Raw genomic sequence first — 19,845 nt, 5'->3', positions numbered from 1 at the left:
TTAATCAAATGATTTATTTTTAGACCTTATGCCTAACATTAAACAATGTTCTTATCTGAATATTTTTAAATCAATTTTGAAACACAAAATCGGGATATTTTGTCAGTAAAGTAAATATTGAACTGTAATAGCTCAAATTGTCCACTAGATGTCGGTGTTGCGCTTCTACAGTATTTGTAGCCGCAACATGGCCCACAGAGTGACCCAACGATTTTGTACTGTTATAGTTTGTTTTTTGTTTTTTCAATGTATTTCTATCTCTTTGGCTTTGTTACAGCTCTGATATGTTTTTATAATATTATAATTATATATTATATATAACGTATTTTACACGTTGTGTTAGTTTAAACACATTTTAGTCAACCCCATTGGTAAACTTTTAAAATTCTATGTAATGCTTGCATCTCTGTTTTGAAAAAAAAAATAGTGAAAATATGTTGACCAGTGTTATTTATACTAGTTATGGTTGATATTTTGGCACAAGTAATGAGCATATTTCCCTTAGTTCTCACTTCAAATGTGGGTGCTAAACGAATGCATTGAGAAATGGGCGGATGTAAGCATCCTCAATCAGGAAGTGAATGCATAATTTAAGCATGTGTTTTTTTGTGGGACAAAGTGGGAAATGATTGCTTGTTTGGATGTTATTTATGTTTGGATGTTATTTATGTTGATTGCACTTTTAACTTGTATAGATGAGTTCACAGGCAAAAAATAAAGAAAGTGAGACTAAAGAATGACGTCACTCTTCCAACATTTTTGCGGGCAAACTCAAAATACAGATTGAAGGGATGTAAACATCCTAAACCGAAAAGTGAACCGATGAGTAAAGCATGGTTTTCTGGAACATAATTGGTAGGCTGGGATGCAAAGGAAGGGAAGTCCTCGTGAAACACACAATGCCTGGGGAACATCAGAGGATGTTGCCCGGGGACCTGGCGTTGTCATGGAGACTGCATCAGGAAGAACAAGGGGAGGTATGGGGCGGGATTTCCTCTTGACGACGTGACCTAACATTCACCTTTAGATTGTGATTGACAAAACTTAGAGTACTTACAAGTCAGTACTAGTGTAACATATAATTTCAGTTTTATTTACAATACATTATATATAGGCAACTCTGAATTTTAGTCATTAAAAAGCACTTTCAAGTTATGATCACATCATATCTACAAGTTATGATGACAAAAAAAACATTCAAATGTGGCTCTATAAACAACTCCAACCACCTGACAATAGTACATAAACACAGTTTGGTCGGACTCGCCGAGGGACGGACGTTTAAAATTAGAGGCGGACCGGTCTATAGACGGATACTATCCCCCCCAAACTAAACGCCCCCCCGAATGCCTCTTGATGACGAATGACACTCGACGGATGGGTACCCACACTGCAGACGGATGGCGAATAACGGACGCTCAAATTTTAATAAAATGCCCACCTCTGCCGATCATTACGTCAGGTTGTGAAGGTGAGCAGCTTGACTTTATTTTAGTTTTATGACAGTGTGGTTAGGTTCATTTTATCCTCATATGATAGTTAATAATGTTTAAAATGTAACTAAAAACACTGCCTGCACGAATCATCTAACGGTTCCACTAACATCATTGGAACGAAACCATTAGAAAGCTTCATATCTTGAGAGGAGTTTTTGAGATTTTGGTAAGCAAACTGTTAGAAAAGACTGTCAGTATGATGCATGGCAATAATAAATATACAATATTAATAATGCCCTGACAGCACCAATCAAAAGTAAGCATTATCTTTGCAAAGACTTGTTCTTTGTCCATTTTCATTAGACCATGTGCCATTATCAAGTGTGCCGCAGGGAATTATCCAACTTCACTTATATATTCTTTGCATTTTTTTTTACGACAAATAATGTATTTTTGCTCATCTAATTTATACGAGTGATGTAGTAGTGTGACAGGCAGAACAATTAAATGCTTTTCCACTAGATGGCAGAAGGTACACCATTAACGTGCGGTGGTCTTGAATAGGTATATCTGTGAGTAAATTGAGACAAAATGATCATTATTTCAGGACACACATATGCCTTTTGTAACAGTTTTGTTTGGTCGTGTGCCATGAAGTTTTCCTTATGTAGTATAGGTGCCCAGGCTCAATAATGGTTGGGAAACACAATACAATGCATGTGTGCCTAATAAAATGGCCTGTGAATGGACCTGTACCAAATCAACATCAACGACCCCCCCCCCACACACACACACACACACCAACACACACTAGATATGTATAGGCACCATGAGGGACCATATGTATATCTAAACATTAAACAAGCCACTTATCTTACATATATTTCTCATAAAATAAATACTTTTATAGTATAATATAAATTTTATAATATAAATTATGGGAGGAACTGTATATATTAACTCTAAATATATACTCAAAATTACTCTACTCACAAAAAGCCAGGCATATTCAGCTTTTGGGTGAAATTTCCCGATGACTTTAAAATGCATAATAACCTTACTGGGAGACCAAGTTTAGCCTTGTGAATGCACAAGTTGAACTGTTAAGTTTTTCAGTACTTGTTGACCAACTTGCAGTTTTCTAATATCGAGGTGAATGGCAGAATTCACAACAGGTGTTTGAGACACGATTGAATGGACCAATTTGACATCTCTTAGGATGACCCCTTGTATGCCTTCCGGTGACTCCTCCAGTCTTTTTGTGCAATTAACTGATACTATATGACACTCAGTCCAGTGGCCACTTCTGTATAAGAATATTCATTTTGAATCCTCGCACCACGGTGAGGTACTGTGTCTCACAATGTGAACGCCATGACGAAAAGGACTGTTTAATTCAAATTGAAATAGGAAATGTATTGATCAGTTCATGGTTGCTTATTTGGCCTTTCAATTCCTTGTTAAACAACAGCAATTTGTGCAAAGAGGACCAACACAATGTTAGAAGTTTAAAGTTCGAAATAAGTTCACCTGAAAACTGGTTGAAGCGCATTTTAGGATCTTTCTGAAATTTCACCCCAATGCCCAATATCAGCTAACATTTTGTCAGTATTTCATGTGGAAAATGATAGTTTATCTGTGCTTGATGAATAAATAAAACTGGACATAATGTCTGCAGATATGAGCAATAATTAAAAAATATATATATTATCACAATTAAAAATAATGTCGCTATACTTTAGTCCCAGTGTTCCACTTTAGACGTCGGTAAACATCTTGGTGATATTCACGCAGTTCTGGCTGTTGAAATGAGGCCGCTTGGCGCCCTCCTCCACTCCGGCGTAGTCTCCCTTTCCGAGAGTGGCGGAAGAGGCGCACGACCCCCGCGGCTGGAGAAGCTCCGCGCCGGGTAAGTATTCGCAGCTGGCAGTTATGGCGCAGGGCGGCTGTTCGTCAGCGTCCGTCTCGCGGTGGTAAAAGTAGTTGAAGTTGGACACGATGACGGGCACGGGCAACGCGATGGTCAGCACGCCAGCGATGGCGCACAGCGATCCCACGATCTTCCCCCCGATGGTCACCGGGTGCATGTCGCCGTAGCCCACCGTCGTCATGGTGACCACCGCCCACCAGAAGGCGTTCGGGATGCTGCTGAAGCTCGACGTGGGGTCGTCCGCCTCTGCGAAGTAAACCGCGCTGGAGAAGAGGATGACTCCGATGAAGAGGAAGAAAATGAGCAAGCCCAGTTCTCTCATGCTGGCCTTGAGGGTCTGCCCCAGGATCTGGAGCCCCTTGGAGTGCCTGGAGAGCTTGAAAATTCGGAAGACCCTAACCAGTCGGATCACGCGAAGGATGGCGAGGGACATGGCTTGCTGCCCCCCGTTGCTCTCCGTCTCGGCCAGCTCGGTGCCCAGCGTGATGAAGTAAGGGATGATGGCCACCACGTCGATGACGTTCATGATGTCCCTGGAGAAGGAAGTCTTGCTGGGGCACGAGAAGAAGCGCACGAGGAGCTCGAAGGAGAACCAGATGATGCACAGGGTCTCGATGACGAAGAAAGGGTCCGTGAAGGGGCTCGGTGCGTACGAGGGGCCGCCGTTGATCATGCTGGAATTGCAGTTGAGCTGCGCGGATTGGTCTTGCCCGTTATGGAATTCCGGCAGGGTCTCCATGCAGAAGATGACGATGGAGATGAGGATGACGAGCACAGACACTATAGCGATGCCCCGCGCCGGACCCGAGCTCTCCGGGTACTCGAACAGTAGCCAGATCTGCTTCTGGAAGTCCTTCTTGGGAAGGACGCGCTCCTCCTCCTTGATGAAGCCTTCGTCCTCTCGGAATTTCTCCATTGCGTTCTCGCCGAGCTGATAGAAGCGAATCTCCTCGGAGAAGACGTCGATGGGCACGTTGACGGGTCTCCGGATGCGCCCGCCCGACTGGTAGTAGTAGAGGATGGCGTCGAAGCTGGGTCGGTTCCGGTCGAAGAAGTACTCGTTCCGGAGGGGGTCGAAGTAGCGCATCCTCTTGCAGGGGTCGCCCAGCAGCGTCTCTGGGAACTGGTTGAAAGTTTTCAGCTGGGTCTCGAAGCGCAAACCCGAGATGTTGATGACGACGCGTTCGCAGCAACCCAGCTCGTACCGGCCAAAGTGGTGAAGGTTCTGGCTCTGGGTCAGCGTCGCCCCTTCCGGCATGTTTTCCACCGTTATGTCGTCGTCGTCATGAGTGAGTCGCTGCAGGTGCCCGAAGGCGGACGCGGGCGACGGGATCACGCCCGAGTCCCGGCGGTCCATACAGGTGGCCTCGAGGGAGGGAGGGGGCTATGGGGGGAGGGAGGATGGGCGGAGTCGGGGGAGAAGGGAAGCCTCTGCCACTGAGCCCGGAGAGCTGAGCTGAGGTCGACCCACCCGCCTAACCACCGTCAGCCATCACCGCGCGCTCGTCCACGCAAGTGACGCGCTCGATCGGCTCGCTCCAGCATCCAGGACCCCCTCCAGGCTTCACTCCCCCCACTCCCCCCACTCCAACACAAACACGTCGACACCCGCCAATTGCGAACACATATGTCGCTCCCTCTCTGTCTCTCTCTCTCTCTCTCTCTCCCTCGCTTGCACGTACACTATCAACCCGAATTAGTAGAGTTTATTGGCGTGGAAACGGATTGCCTTAAAGCACTTCAGTTTTTACACATGGGAAAACTTAACATGTTAACAGTAAAAAAAATAAAAAATAATAATAATACATGCAAACATGAATCAACGTCATGTGTATGCAACTTACTAACTACTGCTACTTGTATCCAGTTGATATGAATAATAATTGTGTATTACTCTACTTTGAGGCTGAATCTAGAAATAGAAGCAACAATTAACACTTTAAAAACTTTAAATACAATTTATTTTATTGCAGAATTTCCAACCGTTTGACAGTGTATAAACACACATTATCCAACAACAACACCAGAAATCCCCCCCCCCCTTTGTAACTGGACAACATAATAGATAAATTACAATATTGTGTTTGATACAAAAGTGTTAGAGCAAAAGACATTGACAAAAATACACAAATATTAAAAATATTTAAACATAAAAGACCAATAATTCAAAATATTACACAAACTGACAGAAATATACATTATAAACTGCAAAAATATTGACAAAAATATTACACAATATTAGCTGGAATTACATACAGTAGAAAATAATACAAAAACATGACAAAAGAAACAATATACTGTACATATTCCATCACTGTCAAAATCAGTTAAGCCCACTGGATTTTTGCAGCAATATATTCACAGTAATGTCTTCTCGGGCTGGGATGAGACACTTTTGTCCCAATCTGATACAGATCCCAATTCTTGGGTTGTCATCTGTTACATATTGCCATGCTTAAATATTATAAAAATATATATAAAAAAAAATGAAGCATGTGTTTCCAAAGTTTTAACTTAAGTGCCATTTGACATTTATTCAAGTGTCATAATTGAAAAGTGCATAAAATGTTCCAGTAACTGTTCCTGATACACGGGAGTGCAATAAATAACACTCAATTCCCAAAGCTCAACTTTAAAGACCTCAAATGTTCCAAAAGTATGTTATGGAACATGCAAAACATAACATTAACATAAGATATCAAAAGATACTTTATCAACGGATTGATACTTGGTATCGGCATAAAAAGTATATCATGATACATCACAACACAATATTTTTTCCCAGCCCGACTGTCTTCACACTTGAACTGTAACACAAGAATCAACAATAAATCACATTTCAACAACATTTACACCGATCGGTTATGATAAAAAATATATTCACAAATACATACACTTATACTGCATCTTCATTATAACTGTAAAATAACCTGAATGTGAGCAGAAAACAAGCGAGAAGAATAAATCACTTTGTCAACAGTTCAGCCTACTAGATTTTGTCATAAATATATTCAGAAATACTTTCTTATACTGCATCTAATTTTAAAATAACCTGTACATAAACAGAATACAAGAAAGAAGAATCACTTTGCAGACATCAGTTCAGTGTGCTGGCACTAGTTACAAGTCATCCAAGTTGACTAGTTTTCTGCAATCTCAGCATCCCCACCATTGGTGGACAATGGCACACACGACACGATATCGAACCTGTCGTTCAACACGACACTCATGTGTCTCCGAGCTCCCGCACACACAAACGCACACACAATGTGGGCTAAAATAAGAAGCAGCGTTGTCCCTTTTACCTAACATCAAAAACAAACATTTGTTCGCGTGTAACTCACAGTAACATGACAGAAACCCTCCATTTTATTGAAATATCCTTGTTGGCTTAGCTGGCTTATACTGTACATACTGGTGGTTGCAAAAACATTCTTTTTGATTCCGTCGTTGTTGTCTCGGTTCGAGGGCTCCTTACTTCACAACAAGAATGGGCATTTGTTTGCATGTAGCTCCCGCATTAAAAAGAGTTGGGTTAAAAAATAACACAAATTTGGTTCAAACATGGACTGATCCACTACTTGGGTCAATTTGACCCAACTAACCGGGTTGTTTTTTGTACAAAATTTGACCATAACCACTGGTGTGCAAAGTTGCTTTTGGGGTGGGAGTATAGGGGGGTGTTGATGTGGCAGTTCCCCAAGCATTCACCTGACAGGACCTCTTTGATGAAAAACATTTAATGTGCGGGAAAAAACTTGTCCTGCTCCGCAGGATGTCAACCTGAAAAACTCTTCCGACCCACTGACTGAAAAAAAAAATGAAGTGTTGGGCCAGATCTAGGCCCCCGGGCCCTGAGTTTGACAAAAGTGTTATATTGGATGTTATTGTAGCGTGCAGGTGTACCTAAGGTTGTGTCCAGTGAGTCTTCTGCCAGAAATTGCAATTGATAGTGGTTGTCAGGGTGGCCTAAAGCAGATAGATGTGACCAACACAGGAGCTTCCTGCTTGTAATTATGTCGCCTCAGCTGAGGTGCTGTCGTTGATCACCGAGGTGCTGAACAGCAGCCCGACCTCACTCGTCAACGTGTGTCACATGCACATGTATACACACAAACAAACAAAGAAACGCTCTAAGATTAGTCACTATGCATAAACATCCCCACCCAGCACATCCAGCTAATTAGCATTTTCTATTTTCCCCTAACAAAATCAGCATGAAGAAGCATCCCGTGAGTGCGCCTTTGTCAACGCGTTGTTTCAAGCTTCATCAAAGGAGGCTGACATTGTGTGTGTTGAGCAACACGTGTGCGAGGGGAGGTCGGGGTGGTTGAGCACGGGGATGTTTATTAATGAATCCAAATGGGATTCAGATGTGTCTTTCGTGCGGCTCCCATTTTCATTTCAAAATGTTAAAACCTGGAGAGAGAAAGAAAGAAAGCAGACGCCGAGCCTGTCCAAATATGACAAGGCACTCAACATGCAGAAAATCCTCTTAAAGGGATCACCGAGCCGGGATGCTCCATTTTTTACTTACAAGCTCAATTTATGTTTGTTGTTTTTTTTTCTAAATCAGGAAATTGATAATAATTTAAAATTTTATCAATTTGTTTTGGAGAAATCAGTAAATAACTAACTAATCCCAAAACTCTCTTTCTAGTCAGCAATCTAGCCACGCTCCCACCCTCTTCCAATGTATTGGTGGGAGTCATGGGAGGAACCCGACAATATTTGTCCATTCAAAATGATGGTATATACATTCTTAATAATTTCCAAAAACGGCAATCAATCAGCACCGACATTTTGGTGGCCATTTCTATTTATGCCCACTTCAACCTCTGAAAGTATCACAAGGATTAGACTCTACATGGCTGACTTATAAGAGAATGAGGAAATGAGCAGCTTACATGCACTAATTGTCTCATGCCAAATTTGCTTTCCTTGATGAGCCCCTAAGAAATGAAGACAATGTGTTACGGGATGAATGGACTACTTGCACACGCTATTTCCACATTTGGGCTACAGAGGTGTGCTAACCTCCAGTCGCTGGTGTAATGCATAGCGATAGTATCAAATTCTTAAAAATATACAGGCAAAATGCTGAAATGACATCAAGTTACCATAAATGCCATATATATTATTATTTGCTCCAGTTATCCAAGTGTCGGCAAAGCGATCAAAGCATCATATCTCATTTAATGAGCCATTTGCTGTATTAGAGTACAAGCAGGTCTGTGTGAACATAGACTTGCACGGCATATTTTGACATGCTGAATCCAACTTTGTTTGGACGGCACAAGAACAAGCACAAAAATAGAAAGCTATTTTTATTGTCATGTTCTATACTGCAGATGCAATAAATTCGAGTTTATGAAAACACAAAAGACACCAATCATTTGTAATAATAATGACAAGCATATACTACGAACTGCAGGATGAGGATAAATGTTCCCACGAAGCTTGGTGACCTCTCGATAGCCGGGTGCCTCGCATGGACGGCGGGGGAGAGAAGAAGCAGGAGAGCGCAGCTTCGCGACTCGCCGGGGAGCCAAGCAAGAAAGAGAAAGACGGACAGACTACCTTCGTCGGTTCGATGTTCAACTTCGGAGGACATTTCCAATTTGAAAAGCACCAAGCTATTGAATATCACAAAAAACTCATGTTGAGACAATTTGAAAGAATGAGGTTATTTTATCTCCAGATGGTGTCCTGGTAGCGTGGAATAAATGGAAGCCGGAAGCTGATACGCCTCCATATTTTCTGCCGGAAATATGACATGAGCTGCCGTGCATAGAGTCCATAGTTCATTATATATTGAATTCAAATCTATAATCTAGAAGGGTTCGCTTGACTTACATTTTTTCCAAGTCCATCGGGGGTATGACCCCCCAACGCCTATCTGTAAAATGACACACTTGGCTGAAGGGTTGGCCTCATAAAAGTCTGCTGCTCCGAGTTTTTCTAAGTTTGTCCATCCATTTTCTACACTTCATATCGTCACTAGGGTCATGTGCGTGTGTGCTGGATTTTTCACAGGCTAATTCTTTCCACAAATTTCCACAAACAACCTCTGGGACTTGTCGTGCAGCTGCATATCCCAAATTGATGTTCTGGAATGGGCCACTTGCAACTCGATGCAGAGCTGCTTCTCTGGCCGGACAGAATTAGCATTTACTTTTCTACGACTGCATGAACGGAGCGCGACCGCAACCTGGAGTTCATGGCATCTGAGTGCGCTTTCTGATTAGTGTAGTGACCACCGTCCTCGTGTCGTAACCTGTCAGGAAGCGTCTGGTGGGCGTTTACGCATGTTGCATCGGCGTCGCCAGTCGTGACATTTGGCCACGCCAATTGGCTGTTAGCTAGCAAATCAGCGCTCGGAGCACCAACGGGATGGGATAAATGCGGATAAACAGTGAGCCCGCCTTCGCTGCCTTAATCTTCTTACAAGTACAAGAGCGAGGGTTGACAATGTAAGTATTTCACAATACCGTGTCAAGAATGTGAGGGTTTACTTCGCGTGGGAGTTCATCGTGAGCGAAGAATATAGCTGAATGCATCGTTTACGTTTTTATAATCCCCCGGCCAATAGATTTCTGGTTGACTTTTTCTGACCAAAAGTGACTACCGCGGCCGTGGATATGGAAGGGTATTACATCTCACCATGCGCAGAAGGTACTTTAATGGTCAGCGTCGCTGTCTGTTGTTGTGGTGTATTCCTACAGCGTGACGTGCCGACATCAGGCCCAACGCCACAGGGGGTAAGCGTCTGTCACTGTTGGCCAACGTCGGATTGGTCTATCTAGGCCTTTAGACTCAATTGGCAGTTAGCCATGAGTCCCCCACACCACTCCCACTGTCAGGGCAGCATGTAACGTTCGTCCGGTGATACAGCCAATGTTACCCTATGAAATGATCTTCTTACGGGCCTAGATAATTTTTCTTCCACTGTTCCTACTAAATTGTCACTAGACACGGATCTAAAAACAAATTGCAAATTATTGGCGCTTTCCTACTTTCAACGGTCATTATTTATTGATTTCTTTGTTCAAGTTATTGAGGCTACAACATTAAATTTGAAGTCGCAAGCGACTTCCGGGTACATTTTGTCTTAAATTCATCTCCACGGCAACTGAAACACTAAATATTTTTTTTCCTCCAAAAAGTACCAAAAGCCCAAAACTTCTACTTTGGCTTGTGCAGGAGTAAGTCGACTTAGAGACTTTGTGTGACGTGCTTCCACTGCGAATTGAATGATGTTACATATTGGCAGAGCTGCGCAGTCCGTCCTTGTGCCGGATCCGAACCCTCCGGCCTGGCCGGAAGCCCATTTTTGGGGCGGGGGGTGGGGGCTGACAAATTAAAGAAAATGGCTAGACTAAGCATGGCCGGAAGTGGATTTTAGTCCAGCCCACTAATCAGCCCTCATACGTTTGACGTGGTCACGAGGCGGCCAAATTTCATCTCAGCCTACTCAGTGATGGGCTTCTTTTTAGGCTTCTTTCTACTCCTGCGTCAGCGCGAGCGACAACTGCCGCATTGATTCACGTGACCGACGTATTATGCTGTTGGCGACAGGTCTGCAACACATGCCACGCAAACATCAGGAATTGTTGCTGCTCTGATCGGTCCATTATGTCACATGTTGCGATGACATACAGTTTCCAACACGGAGAGGAGGAAAGAGAGGATGCAGCACGCGGCTTGTTGCTGCTGCAAAGCAATCTAGTTTGGCAATACAATTAAATGCATAGTCTAGTCATCTCTGTCCCTTTATGGTTGTAGCAGGTACGATATCCATTTTTGTCGTTGTCTTTTTGAAGCGACGCCCCCCGACTTGGAACTCAACTGTTTCAAAACAACTTGTGTCCGGGAGTATATTAAGTTGCGTGCAGCACTTAAGTATGATGCTGCCACATCAAGGTGGAGTTCATGCACTTCTTCTGGCGTCTTTCCTACTTCCGGAAATACGCCGTAGCAAACCTGCTGTGTATAGTGGTTTGCTGGAATGCTTTTATTTTGAAGGCCATGAACGAAGGGAAGTGTGGAAAATAAATAAGTAACTTGTTGAATGCGACTTCTGGCTGTCTGTTGGACCCAAATAATTATACAATACGACAAAACCAACCCCGGAGCTCGCAATGGAAGTAAGCACAAGCAGTTGGGTAAGTAGTAAAGTGCTAGTGGCGCATTTTGAAGCGTGTCCACAGCGGGTTCGAATAGTAAATTGGCCAGCTAATGATCCTTAAAAAGCCTCTGCCGTTAGCATCTCTGCCGCGGCGGCGTCAATCACAGACACTTTTTTTGGGGGGTCAGGGGGCGGAACGGAGCAAGGGGTGATAATTTTTATGAATAAGGCCGGGTGGACGCAGCCGGAAGGGTACCCAGGTCAAGGGTGGAGGGTCATGGCCAGACCGACAAAAAAGGTTCAAGTGTCCAGCTGCATATTGGGATTATGTGGAGGAGGGTTCCACTATGTGTGTGTGTTTTGAAAGCGAGGCTACTTATCACTATGTCCAGATAAAAGGTTTAGAGGACCCTGGAAGAGACGCTTTCCTTTCAACAGAATAACCCTATCTGCCTACTAGTCATCTGTTCCCTCAATGCACTTATTTATTTAAGTCACGCTCAGTTCAAACATGGCAGCTTACTGTGTCTGGACTTGAGTCACAGCTCAGGGTTCTGAGTCCACATGGCAAGTAAATTCCGTTGTCACTGGGGAGAAAAAGGATTGATGGTCGTCGAGGGACGTTTCGACGCCAGGGAAGTCCTGCAGCCCCGATGAGATGGAATGCACGGGGGGCCAGAGAACGAGGGGAATCCCATCCAGCCTCTTTTAGACCAGCGCTGTAAATTACCAACGCTCTCCACCGCCAACTGGTTATTTACTGTCGGCAGTGCTACTTCCACGGATCCTAAGGCCCTTACTCGCTTGATATATGCGCTATCACTCACATTAGAGCATGCTTGTTAGCATTCATGTGCACTGGCTTCAACATGAAGAACACCTGCACAACAGAATGAGCTCAAAGACGAGGAATGCATCAAAAGATGTCAACCTTATGTCTCCCGTTTTTCACAATTTAGCATTTTTAAGCCTATAAAGGCATTGACGTCTGCAGACTTGTGTTAATTAATGGAACCCAGAGTTCATAGCAAATATGGTGAAGCTGCATTTAGCTGTTATGCTGCACGTAGATGGAATAAGCTACCAACAGAAGCGAAGTCAGCCGTGAGTGTAAATGCTTTTAAAAACAGGTTTTAAACTTGGCTTTTCTTTCCCCGCACTACGTTTGGGTATGAGTAGAGAAAAGCGCTATACAAGTGACCCATTTGGTAGTTTTGATTAAATTGGTTTGTTTTCCTCGAACCTTCTTTGCTCCACTGGGATAACTGTTTAATTTTTCTCACAACAAGTTTGTTTTTCTGTACTCAACTCAAGCAAGGGTCGGGCAACCGCAGTCACTAGCAATCCCCCAGTGACCACATGAGTAGCCTGCGAGCCTGTTCTAAAATAACTCACCAGTGATGGAACAATGGGACTTTCTTGGAATGTTTTTAGTAAAATGCCCAGCTCTGTTAATGGTCGTGCTTTGCACGGGGCCTGGGAGAAAGAGAATACGCAAAATAGCTTTACATTTTCGCTACATTAAAGTAAAGAAAATAATCCTTATGCTTGACTTTCGTCGAAGAGAAGGAATGTGGGCAAGGTAGTTGTGTCATGTGTCATCTTCCAAACCGCTTATCCTGTGCAGGGTCACAGGGAGGTGCTGGAGCCTATCAGAGCTGACAATGGGCGAAAGGCCAGACTACACCCTGAACTGGTCACCATCCAGTCGCAGGGGACACAGACAGACACCGTCACTGAGCGGGAACGGATCCCACGCTGCCTGCACACAACTCAGGCGTGTGTACCACTACACCATCAGTGACGCAAGGTAGTTGGAAAAAACACAATGTAAGAGACAAGTCGCAGTTCACCACAAAGACATTGTTGCAAGATAACAAAAAGTTTGGTTGTGGTTGTTAATGTAACATTATACAAGTGGCTATAATGCTCCAACAATAATGTTAAACTGATAATTTACTAGATTGTAGCCTGTAGCGATAGTGGCCACTTGTTGATATAATTGTGCGTCAAGTTCAATTTGCGCTAAATGAATTACATTATACTGGTCGGGCAACTACGGTTTCAGTTTAGTTAAAGCAGACAGAAGTATGAGCTCATCTCGGATCTTAAAGCGAACTATACCCAATACTCAATCACCTGGGCAGCTAATCCAAACTAAAAACTAAAACGAACTAAAACAATTCATATAGCTAAAATAAATTAATATGCTACACAATTCAAAACAATTTTCACCTAGATTTAAATGAAATAAATACATTCAAATGTTCATTATTATCTGCTGACAAAAAATTTAAAAGGGTAAAATGATTGTCCTGATTAAAACTGGACTAAAATGTTGACAGTTTTTGTTGTAAAACCAGATGAATAAAATTATGTTTTCTTGGACTAAAATAAAGACTAAAATGCTTGACTCATAGTCAGAGCTGGGCACCGGTTAAGATGTTAAATAGGCATGTACGCTTAAGTGTGGTTAGTCTGTGTCGTCTATGAAAGTGACAACTCTGGGCCCACTCTTTGAGTAGCGCAGCCCAAGGATTTATCTGCCACGTCGTGTGCGGCCGTGGCAGACCGGACAATCAATAAGAACGAGAGAGAGAGAGAGAGCGGCATCGATCGGGTGCTCATACATGGGCCACCATGCCAGCCAGAGCGGAATCATTATGAGCTCACACGATTGGCTGCCGCGAGGCAAGGTGAAGGCCAAGGTCGTAAATAGCCGGGCGATTTTACTCGGCTTGATGAGAAGCGGCCGGGGCCAGGGTTAAACGGGAGACGTTAGCGCTGATTTGTCTGAAACCTGATGGGGCTACTCAAGTGGCCAGACCTGCTTCATTACAACAATCAGGCAAGAAGAATAAATGCCCGCCTCTACACAAGATGGTAGTTGTGATCAACGTATGGTCTTTTGGTTTTCAAAGGGATTTTTACACTATTAATTTTAGCATTATTAACAGCCAGTCTCCTTCTTTCTGGGATGCATTTTAAGCAGGAACACTGATTATTCATCAATTGACACAATGTTGAAGACCAGAACATGTTACCGCTTGACACTTAAGTAGTGACAATTTGCAATTGCTAACCCGCCCTATCAGCAGGAGATTTTTAGAATCTTCAAGCTCTTCAATTAACCTTTGCTTCTCCTTATCCCTTTCCGCATTCTCTAGTTCTGGGGTCACCAACTCCTGTCCTTGAGGGCACTTGTCCTGCAGGTTTCCCATCTCTCCCTGCTGCAACACACCTGTTAAAATGACAAGCTCATCAGCAAGCTCTTGAGAAGCCCGATAACGATCCTGATCATTTTAACAGGTGTGTTACAGCAGGGAGAGATGGAAAACCTGCAGGACAGGTGCCCTCGAGGACCGGAGTTGGTGACCCCTGCTCTAGTTGCTTCTTTTCAAAGACCTCATTGTCATCTTTATCCTTCTTAAACTCATTTTGGCATCGATTCAGTAGCAGCTTCCGGAAATTCACAGTGTCTCCTGGCTTATCTGTGGCTTGGACTTTTAGCCCCATAACGCAGCGGCACATGTTGGTATAGGTCACTGAACAGTCTGGCTCAGAGATGGCCTTTTCAAGGGTGAGGTCTATGATAACCTTTTAACCTCTCCTCCGTGTCAATAGTAAGTTCCGACACGTGTTTTATTAGCTGTTGAAACTTTTGAGGGGTCAGTTTGTTGAGGATACTGTGGGCCTTTTTCAACAATTCTTGTGTCTTGAGTTGATCTGGATCATTCTCCACAGTCTCTTCTGCTGCGCAACCACGCATTCCTTTTTTCAGTGAAGGCTTCCATGCATTCGCTGACCTAGCAACTTCAGAGCTTCCTTCAACCTCAGAAACCATGCCACTGCAACCTCCAGCCTTCTCCAGCTGGAGAAGTATGTGATCAACATGTCTGTAGGACTCTCAACTCTTTTGACAGTAGTTGCAATGGTTGGGTTTCTCTTAACCTCAGAAAGTGTGGTAGAGTCCAAAGGGAACCGTGGCCACTCCTCTTCCGACTTCCAAACCATTTCTGGCGACGAATGACGGACGGGAACCCAGGGCGCTTTTACGGATGATGAATGACGGAACAGCAAAAATTTGTAAAATGCCCACCTTTGGTAACTTGCTCTCTTGAAGTCATGCCACAGCATTTCGGATGGGTTGAGGTCCGGCTCTGACTGGGCCAATCCAGAAGCCATTTTGTCTTCTGTTGAAGTCATTCTGTAGTTGACTTGGTTTTTGTTTTTGTATGGCTCCATCCTGTAGTTTGGCAGTATTCTGCTATACCACATTTCTGTGTGTCTGCTCTTAACAACCTCTTCTCTCTTTGCAAGAATAAAACTCAAATGACAGCTCTCTGTGTTTCCCAGTGATGGGATTAAAAAAAAAATGAAGACAGGTGGTTGCTATTCCTAACGACATTCCACCAGTGAAACGTGAAGGCCAAAACGAGCATGTGGGTCTGGTAAGAGGAAGCATCCCCCTAAGGGAGGACCTGCTCGGCTCCCTGTATGACACCCTGTCAGCATAATGAATTGGCAAGATGCCTCCCAAAGACTGGAATAGTTGCTTTACACCCACCCTGAACAGAGGAGAAATGGACCTGAATGCTAATATTGATTGACTGTGGACCCTTCACAGTTATTTATATGTTTTGGAGGAAGGGGAGAGGCAAGAGATAATACAGGACCCCTGGGACTCACTTCCATTCTGGTCTGTGAGCTCCTTTTATATCTAAAATCCAATCAAAATAAATACAATCTGGGAAAATGGGAGCAAGTTCAAAATTGGTCATGCTGCAGCCATTAAATGAGGAGCAGCAAAACCCCCACAAATAAGCAAAGGCAGTTGCCAGTTGTGGCGACGAGCCTTCTGGCAAGCGCCACGTTTATAGAGAAGTAAGGGATGGTGTGAAAAAGTGTCACATCTGTTGTCCTGTCACAGTTTTCTTTGGCAACTTGTGGCATTGCAAGAAGAACTCTTGTATTTATTTTTACCCACTTTATTTTATAGTTAGCACAGGTAACATAGCATCTGTATTCTTACTTGTACTGAATAGCCACCAGATCCATTGCTCTTCTTCATCTCTTATCTACTGTATGTACTCCTTTTATATATAATGCCCCCTAGTGTGCAGACCGAGACACTGCATTACTGAAATGCCTTGTGTTACAGGCTACATTTACTGTAAATAAAATGTGTGGTATGATTGTTAGAAAACCATGCAGTTAGACGTTATTTGATTGAAACATATCCCATGTTCAAGAAAAGTTTGTTTTTAATCTATATTTGATCCAAATAAAATGCATTTTCATCATAATTGCAAGGTGTGATGTCATTAGCAATTTTGATACTGATAGTACTCAAATCTAAGTGCTTGTACTCGCACTCGGTCGAAAAAAACCTTTTTGTTTTATTTAGAATTAGTGTTAGGGGTTAAAAGTTATGCGTTAGAGTTAGGGTTGTGGTGTTTATTTGAAGTAGAATTATTAATGTTCTATTCTTACCTTACTTTAACTCTTTGGACAAAGTGTGAAACGCTTTGTTGTTACATTTTGTCTTTTTTTTTTCATATTCCAACTAATTAAGGTAATCTGCAAAGGTGAACGGCACAAGCATTTTTGCTTTATTTTCGGTGAGTTATTGACTTGATATGATTTCCAAAAAACATTTTTAAATTAGAAGTACATGGAAGTCAACAGATTTCAATCAGCTTTGGAGATCCCTTCGTAATCAAACAAATGTCACTTTTTCGGTGTGAGTAAATTCAGTCATTCATGATTAAACAAGATTACCCATTACCCAAGATTAAAAATTACCCATCCATTGTCATACTCGAATACAAGAAATGACAATTTCCCTCCTTGCTGCCTTGTTTCTCTGCAGCTAATTAATCCGGCTCGTGAGTGTGAGACACGCCTTGGAAGCGTGTGAAGCACACACTTTCAAAGGAGCAGATGGGCTGACGAAAGTAACCCCTGACGGGTGCCAAATCGCAGCGTGGAGAGGTGGCAGCAAGCCGTAGTACGGGGATGTGGCCTGCAAGGAATCGTGGAGTGGGGGCTCACTTAAAAAATTGTCGGTGCCATCATAAACAACCCACATATGCTCGGTCAGGATTGGGCTTTCTACAGCTTTCTACAGCTTCTTTGTAGAAAATCCTGACAACAACTGGGAGTGGTTACGAGGCAAATTGCCATTTAGTGGGAAATGAGGTGTGTGAGCTGGCCTGAAGGCAATTCAACCTTTACTGGAAAATTCATGAAGGGGAAATACACAAGCGTGTTATAATTTCTGTACTCTTGTGCAATCCAATGAGAGCTAATGCATGAGCTGTCTTAATGGGGGCGTAATTTGGCAATTTGACTTTTTAATTGCTTGGATACTAACAGTGGGGTCTCTGGCATGCCTTGCCACCCATCATGTGTGAAATTAAATGTCAAGTAAATCTACTTTCATCTACCTGTCTATGAAAATGTGTCTGTGAGTGATGTCGGAATGTGATGTCCCAATTTGGCAAATTAATATATCCCACCCCACCCTTTGCAGAGATTCTCCACCCAAAATTTGCAAGTCTTTCTGAAACATCCTAAGATGCCACAAGATGCTACCAAAGGCCTGTCTGAATAGGAAAATAGCACAATAATTGGTGATAAGGAAGTATATTGTAGCAACGCATCTCAACTAAAGGACATCCTTTGTATTTCTGAAGGAACTAAGTGTAGCCAGGGTTACTGGATACTTTCTGTAATATTTTCCATTTTCATCAAAAAGGCAAAACATTTTTTGTGGGGTGTAAAATTAGTCATTGTTTTTCCAGTATTTGTGGCAAGGCTCCGTCACTTTCCCTTGTGAATTGCCCTTACCTAGATGATTTCAGTCAGACATTTTTTTCTTTCCAACAACATAAATTTGCCAGAGCTGGGAATTTGGCTAAAAATTGAGCGTACGTCATCCGTTATCAGCGAGGGTACCCTTCCATCGTCCGTCATCCGTCATTTTTCCCGGGAGGAAAAAAACACTATCCGTCTATAGGCCAGTCAGCCTCTACAAATGGCCGGCCGTCGAACAGTCAGACTAAATTTCCACCACCCTGGGATCCCGTCAGTGTTTTCAAATTATTTCTTTTTTAAAAATTACAAATTAAAATGGCGGCATGGTGGACAACTGGTTAGCACGTCTGCCTGACAGTGAAGTCAAACTTGTCCCGTCGTTTGTCGACTGTCAGCAAAATGAGGCTCCTGTAAGATAACGTCCAGCATTTCCATCCATATTATGAAATTAACATCTTAAGAACACATTTCACAGTCGACTGAGCCCACCGTGCGCAACAGCTGCACCCTCCTCTCCACAAACACACACACATGTAAACTGTGGCAACATGTGCAAAGTAGGATTATATCTTACTTTTTGGACTTTCATTTGCTGCCAAAGGAAAGGAAAATCCAGGCGGAGTCTTCACCCACTTGCTTTCATGTAGACGCAAACAGTTTCACACACACACACACAACAACGCAGCTGCTAATGACGTGTGTGTGCGTGTGTGTGTGTGTGTAATAAAAGTAAAGTCTTGCTTGTGTTTCTCACGAGTGAATTATGTTAAAGTTCTATCCAAAATGAGTGGCCACACAGTGATTAAAAGTAACACCTGCTACACTATATCCATTACTGCCCCCCCCCCACACACACACACATTAGTCAGTAGGCACGGAAATGTTTACCGACATGGAGGCGTGGGCTGGCGATCCAGGTCAGTGGAGATGATGTCAGAGCGGGAAAAGACCCCAGTGACGGCAAACAGGCAAGCAGGCATGCCGCGCTGCAGGCCGCAGTGTTGATGCAGAGATTTAATTGGCATAATGAGGATTTCCGCTCTTAATGACGGCGATGCCAAAGAGGAAGCGTTTATCCGGATGTGGGATTTCCCTAAAGGCGCGCAAAATCAGGACACGTCGTGTTTAGGAAGTCTGAGTGCTTTTGTCTTATTGAGCTGCATGATGCAAGACTTTTATGTAATCCAAAAACAGAAGTATTTAATGCACTTTTAGCATGGTAGATCCATTAATGTTTTTACATCCGCAAACAAGACTAACATTTGACAGCTCTAACCGTAGTCCAAATCCAAAGGATCATTTGGATCCTTTAAACCGATTCCTAAAATGTGAGTGACTTCACATATCACTAGGGGGAAAAAATCTGTATTGATGTTGATTTTCTTACATTGTAGCACATTGAAACAGTAAATTATGCATTCATCACATTTTTACTCGATTACTGTAATCCACTTAATTTTGGAGTCAGCCAGCCGTCCCTCAAACGACTCCAGTCAGTTCAATTTGCTGCCGGTCGTTTCTTCTTGTAACAC

The 19,845-nt window shown here is 43.1% G+C and overlaps 1 protein-coding gene across 1 annotated transcript; it reads right to left on the bottom strand.

Annotated features, from left to right (window-relative positions):
• Window positions 1-1,095: 1,095 nt before the first annotated feature.
• On the bottom strand, window positions 1,096-4,746 carry LOC147141728 (potassium voltage-gated channel subfamily A member 3-like). The gene has a single exon (XM_086041446.1). It carries the CDS (start codon window positions 4,721-4,723, stop codon window positions 3,194-3,196), a length of 1,530 nt encoding a protein of 509 aa, XP_085897572.1. The 5' UTR covers window positions 4,724-4,746; the 3' UTR covers window positions 1,096-3,193.
• Window positions 4,747-19,845: the final 15,099 nt, after the last annotated feature.

This window comes from Filicampus tigris, chromosome 9, assembly GCF_054856515.1.
Source record: "Filicampus tigris isolate MCC_2025a chromosome 9, RoL_Ftig_1.0, whole genome shotgun sequence".
NCBI classification, from domain to species: domain Eukaryota; kingdom Metazoa; phylum Chordata; class Actinopteri; order Syngnathiformes; family Syngnathidae; genus Filicampus; species Filicampus tigris.
Note: the sequence above shows the minus strand (reverse complement) of the source record. Positions and strands in the feature narration are given on the sequence as shown.

Bases quoted from the DNA above. Each gene is read 5' to 3' on its own strand.
- LOC147141728 (XM_086041446.1), bottom strand. From the start codon at position 4,723: ATGGACCGCCGGGACTCGGGCGTGATCCCGTCGCCCGCGTCCGCCTTC.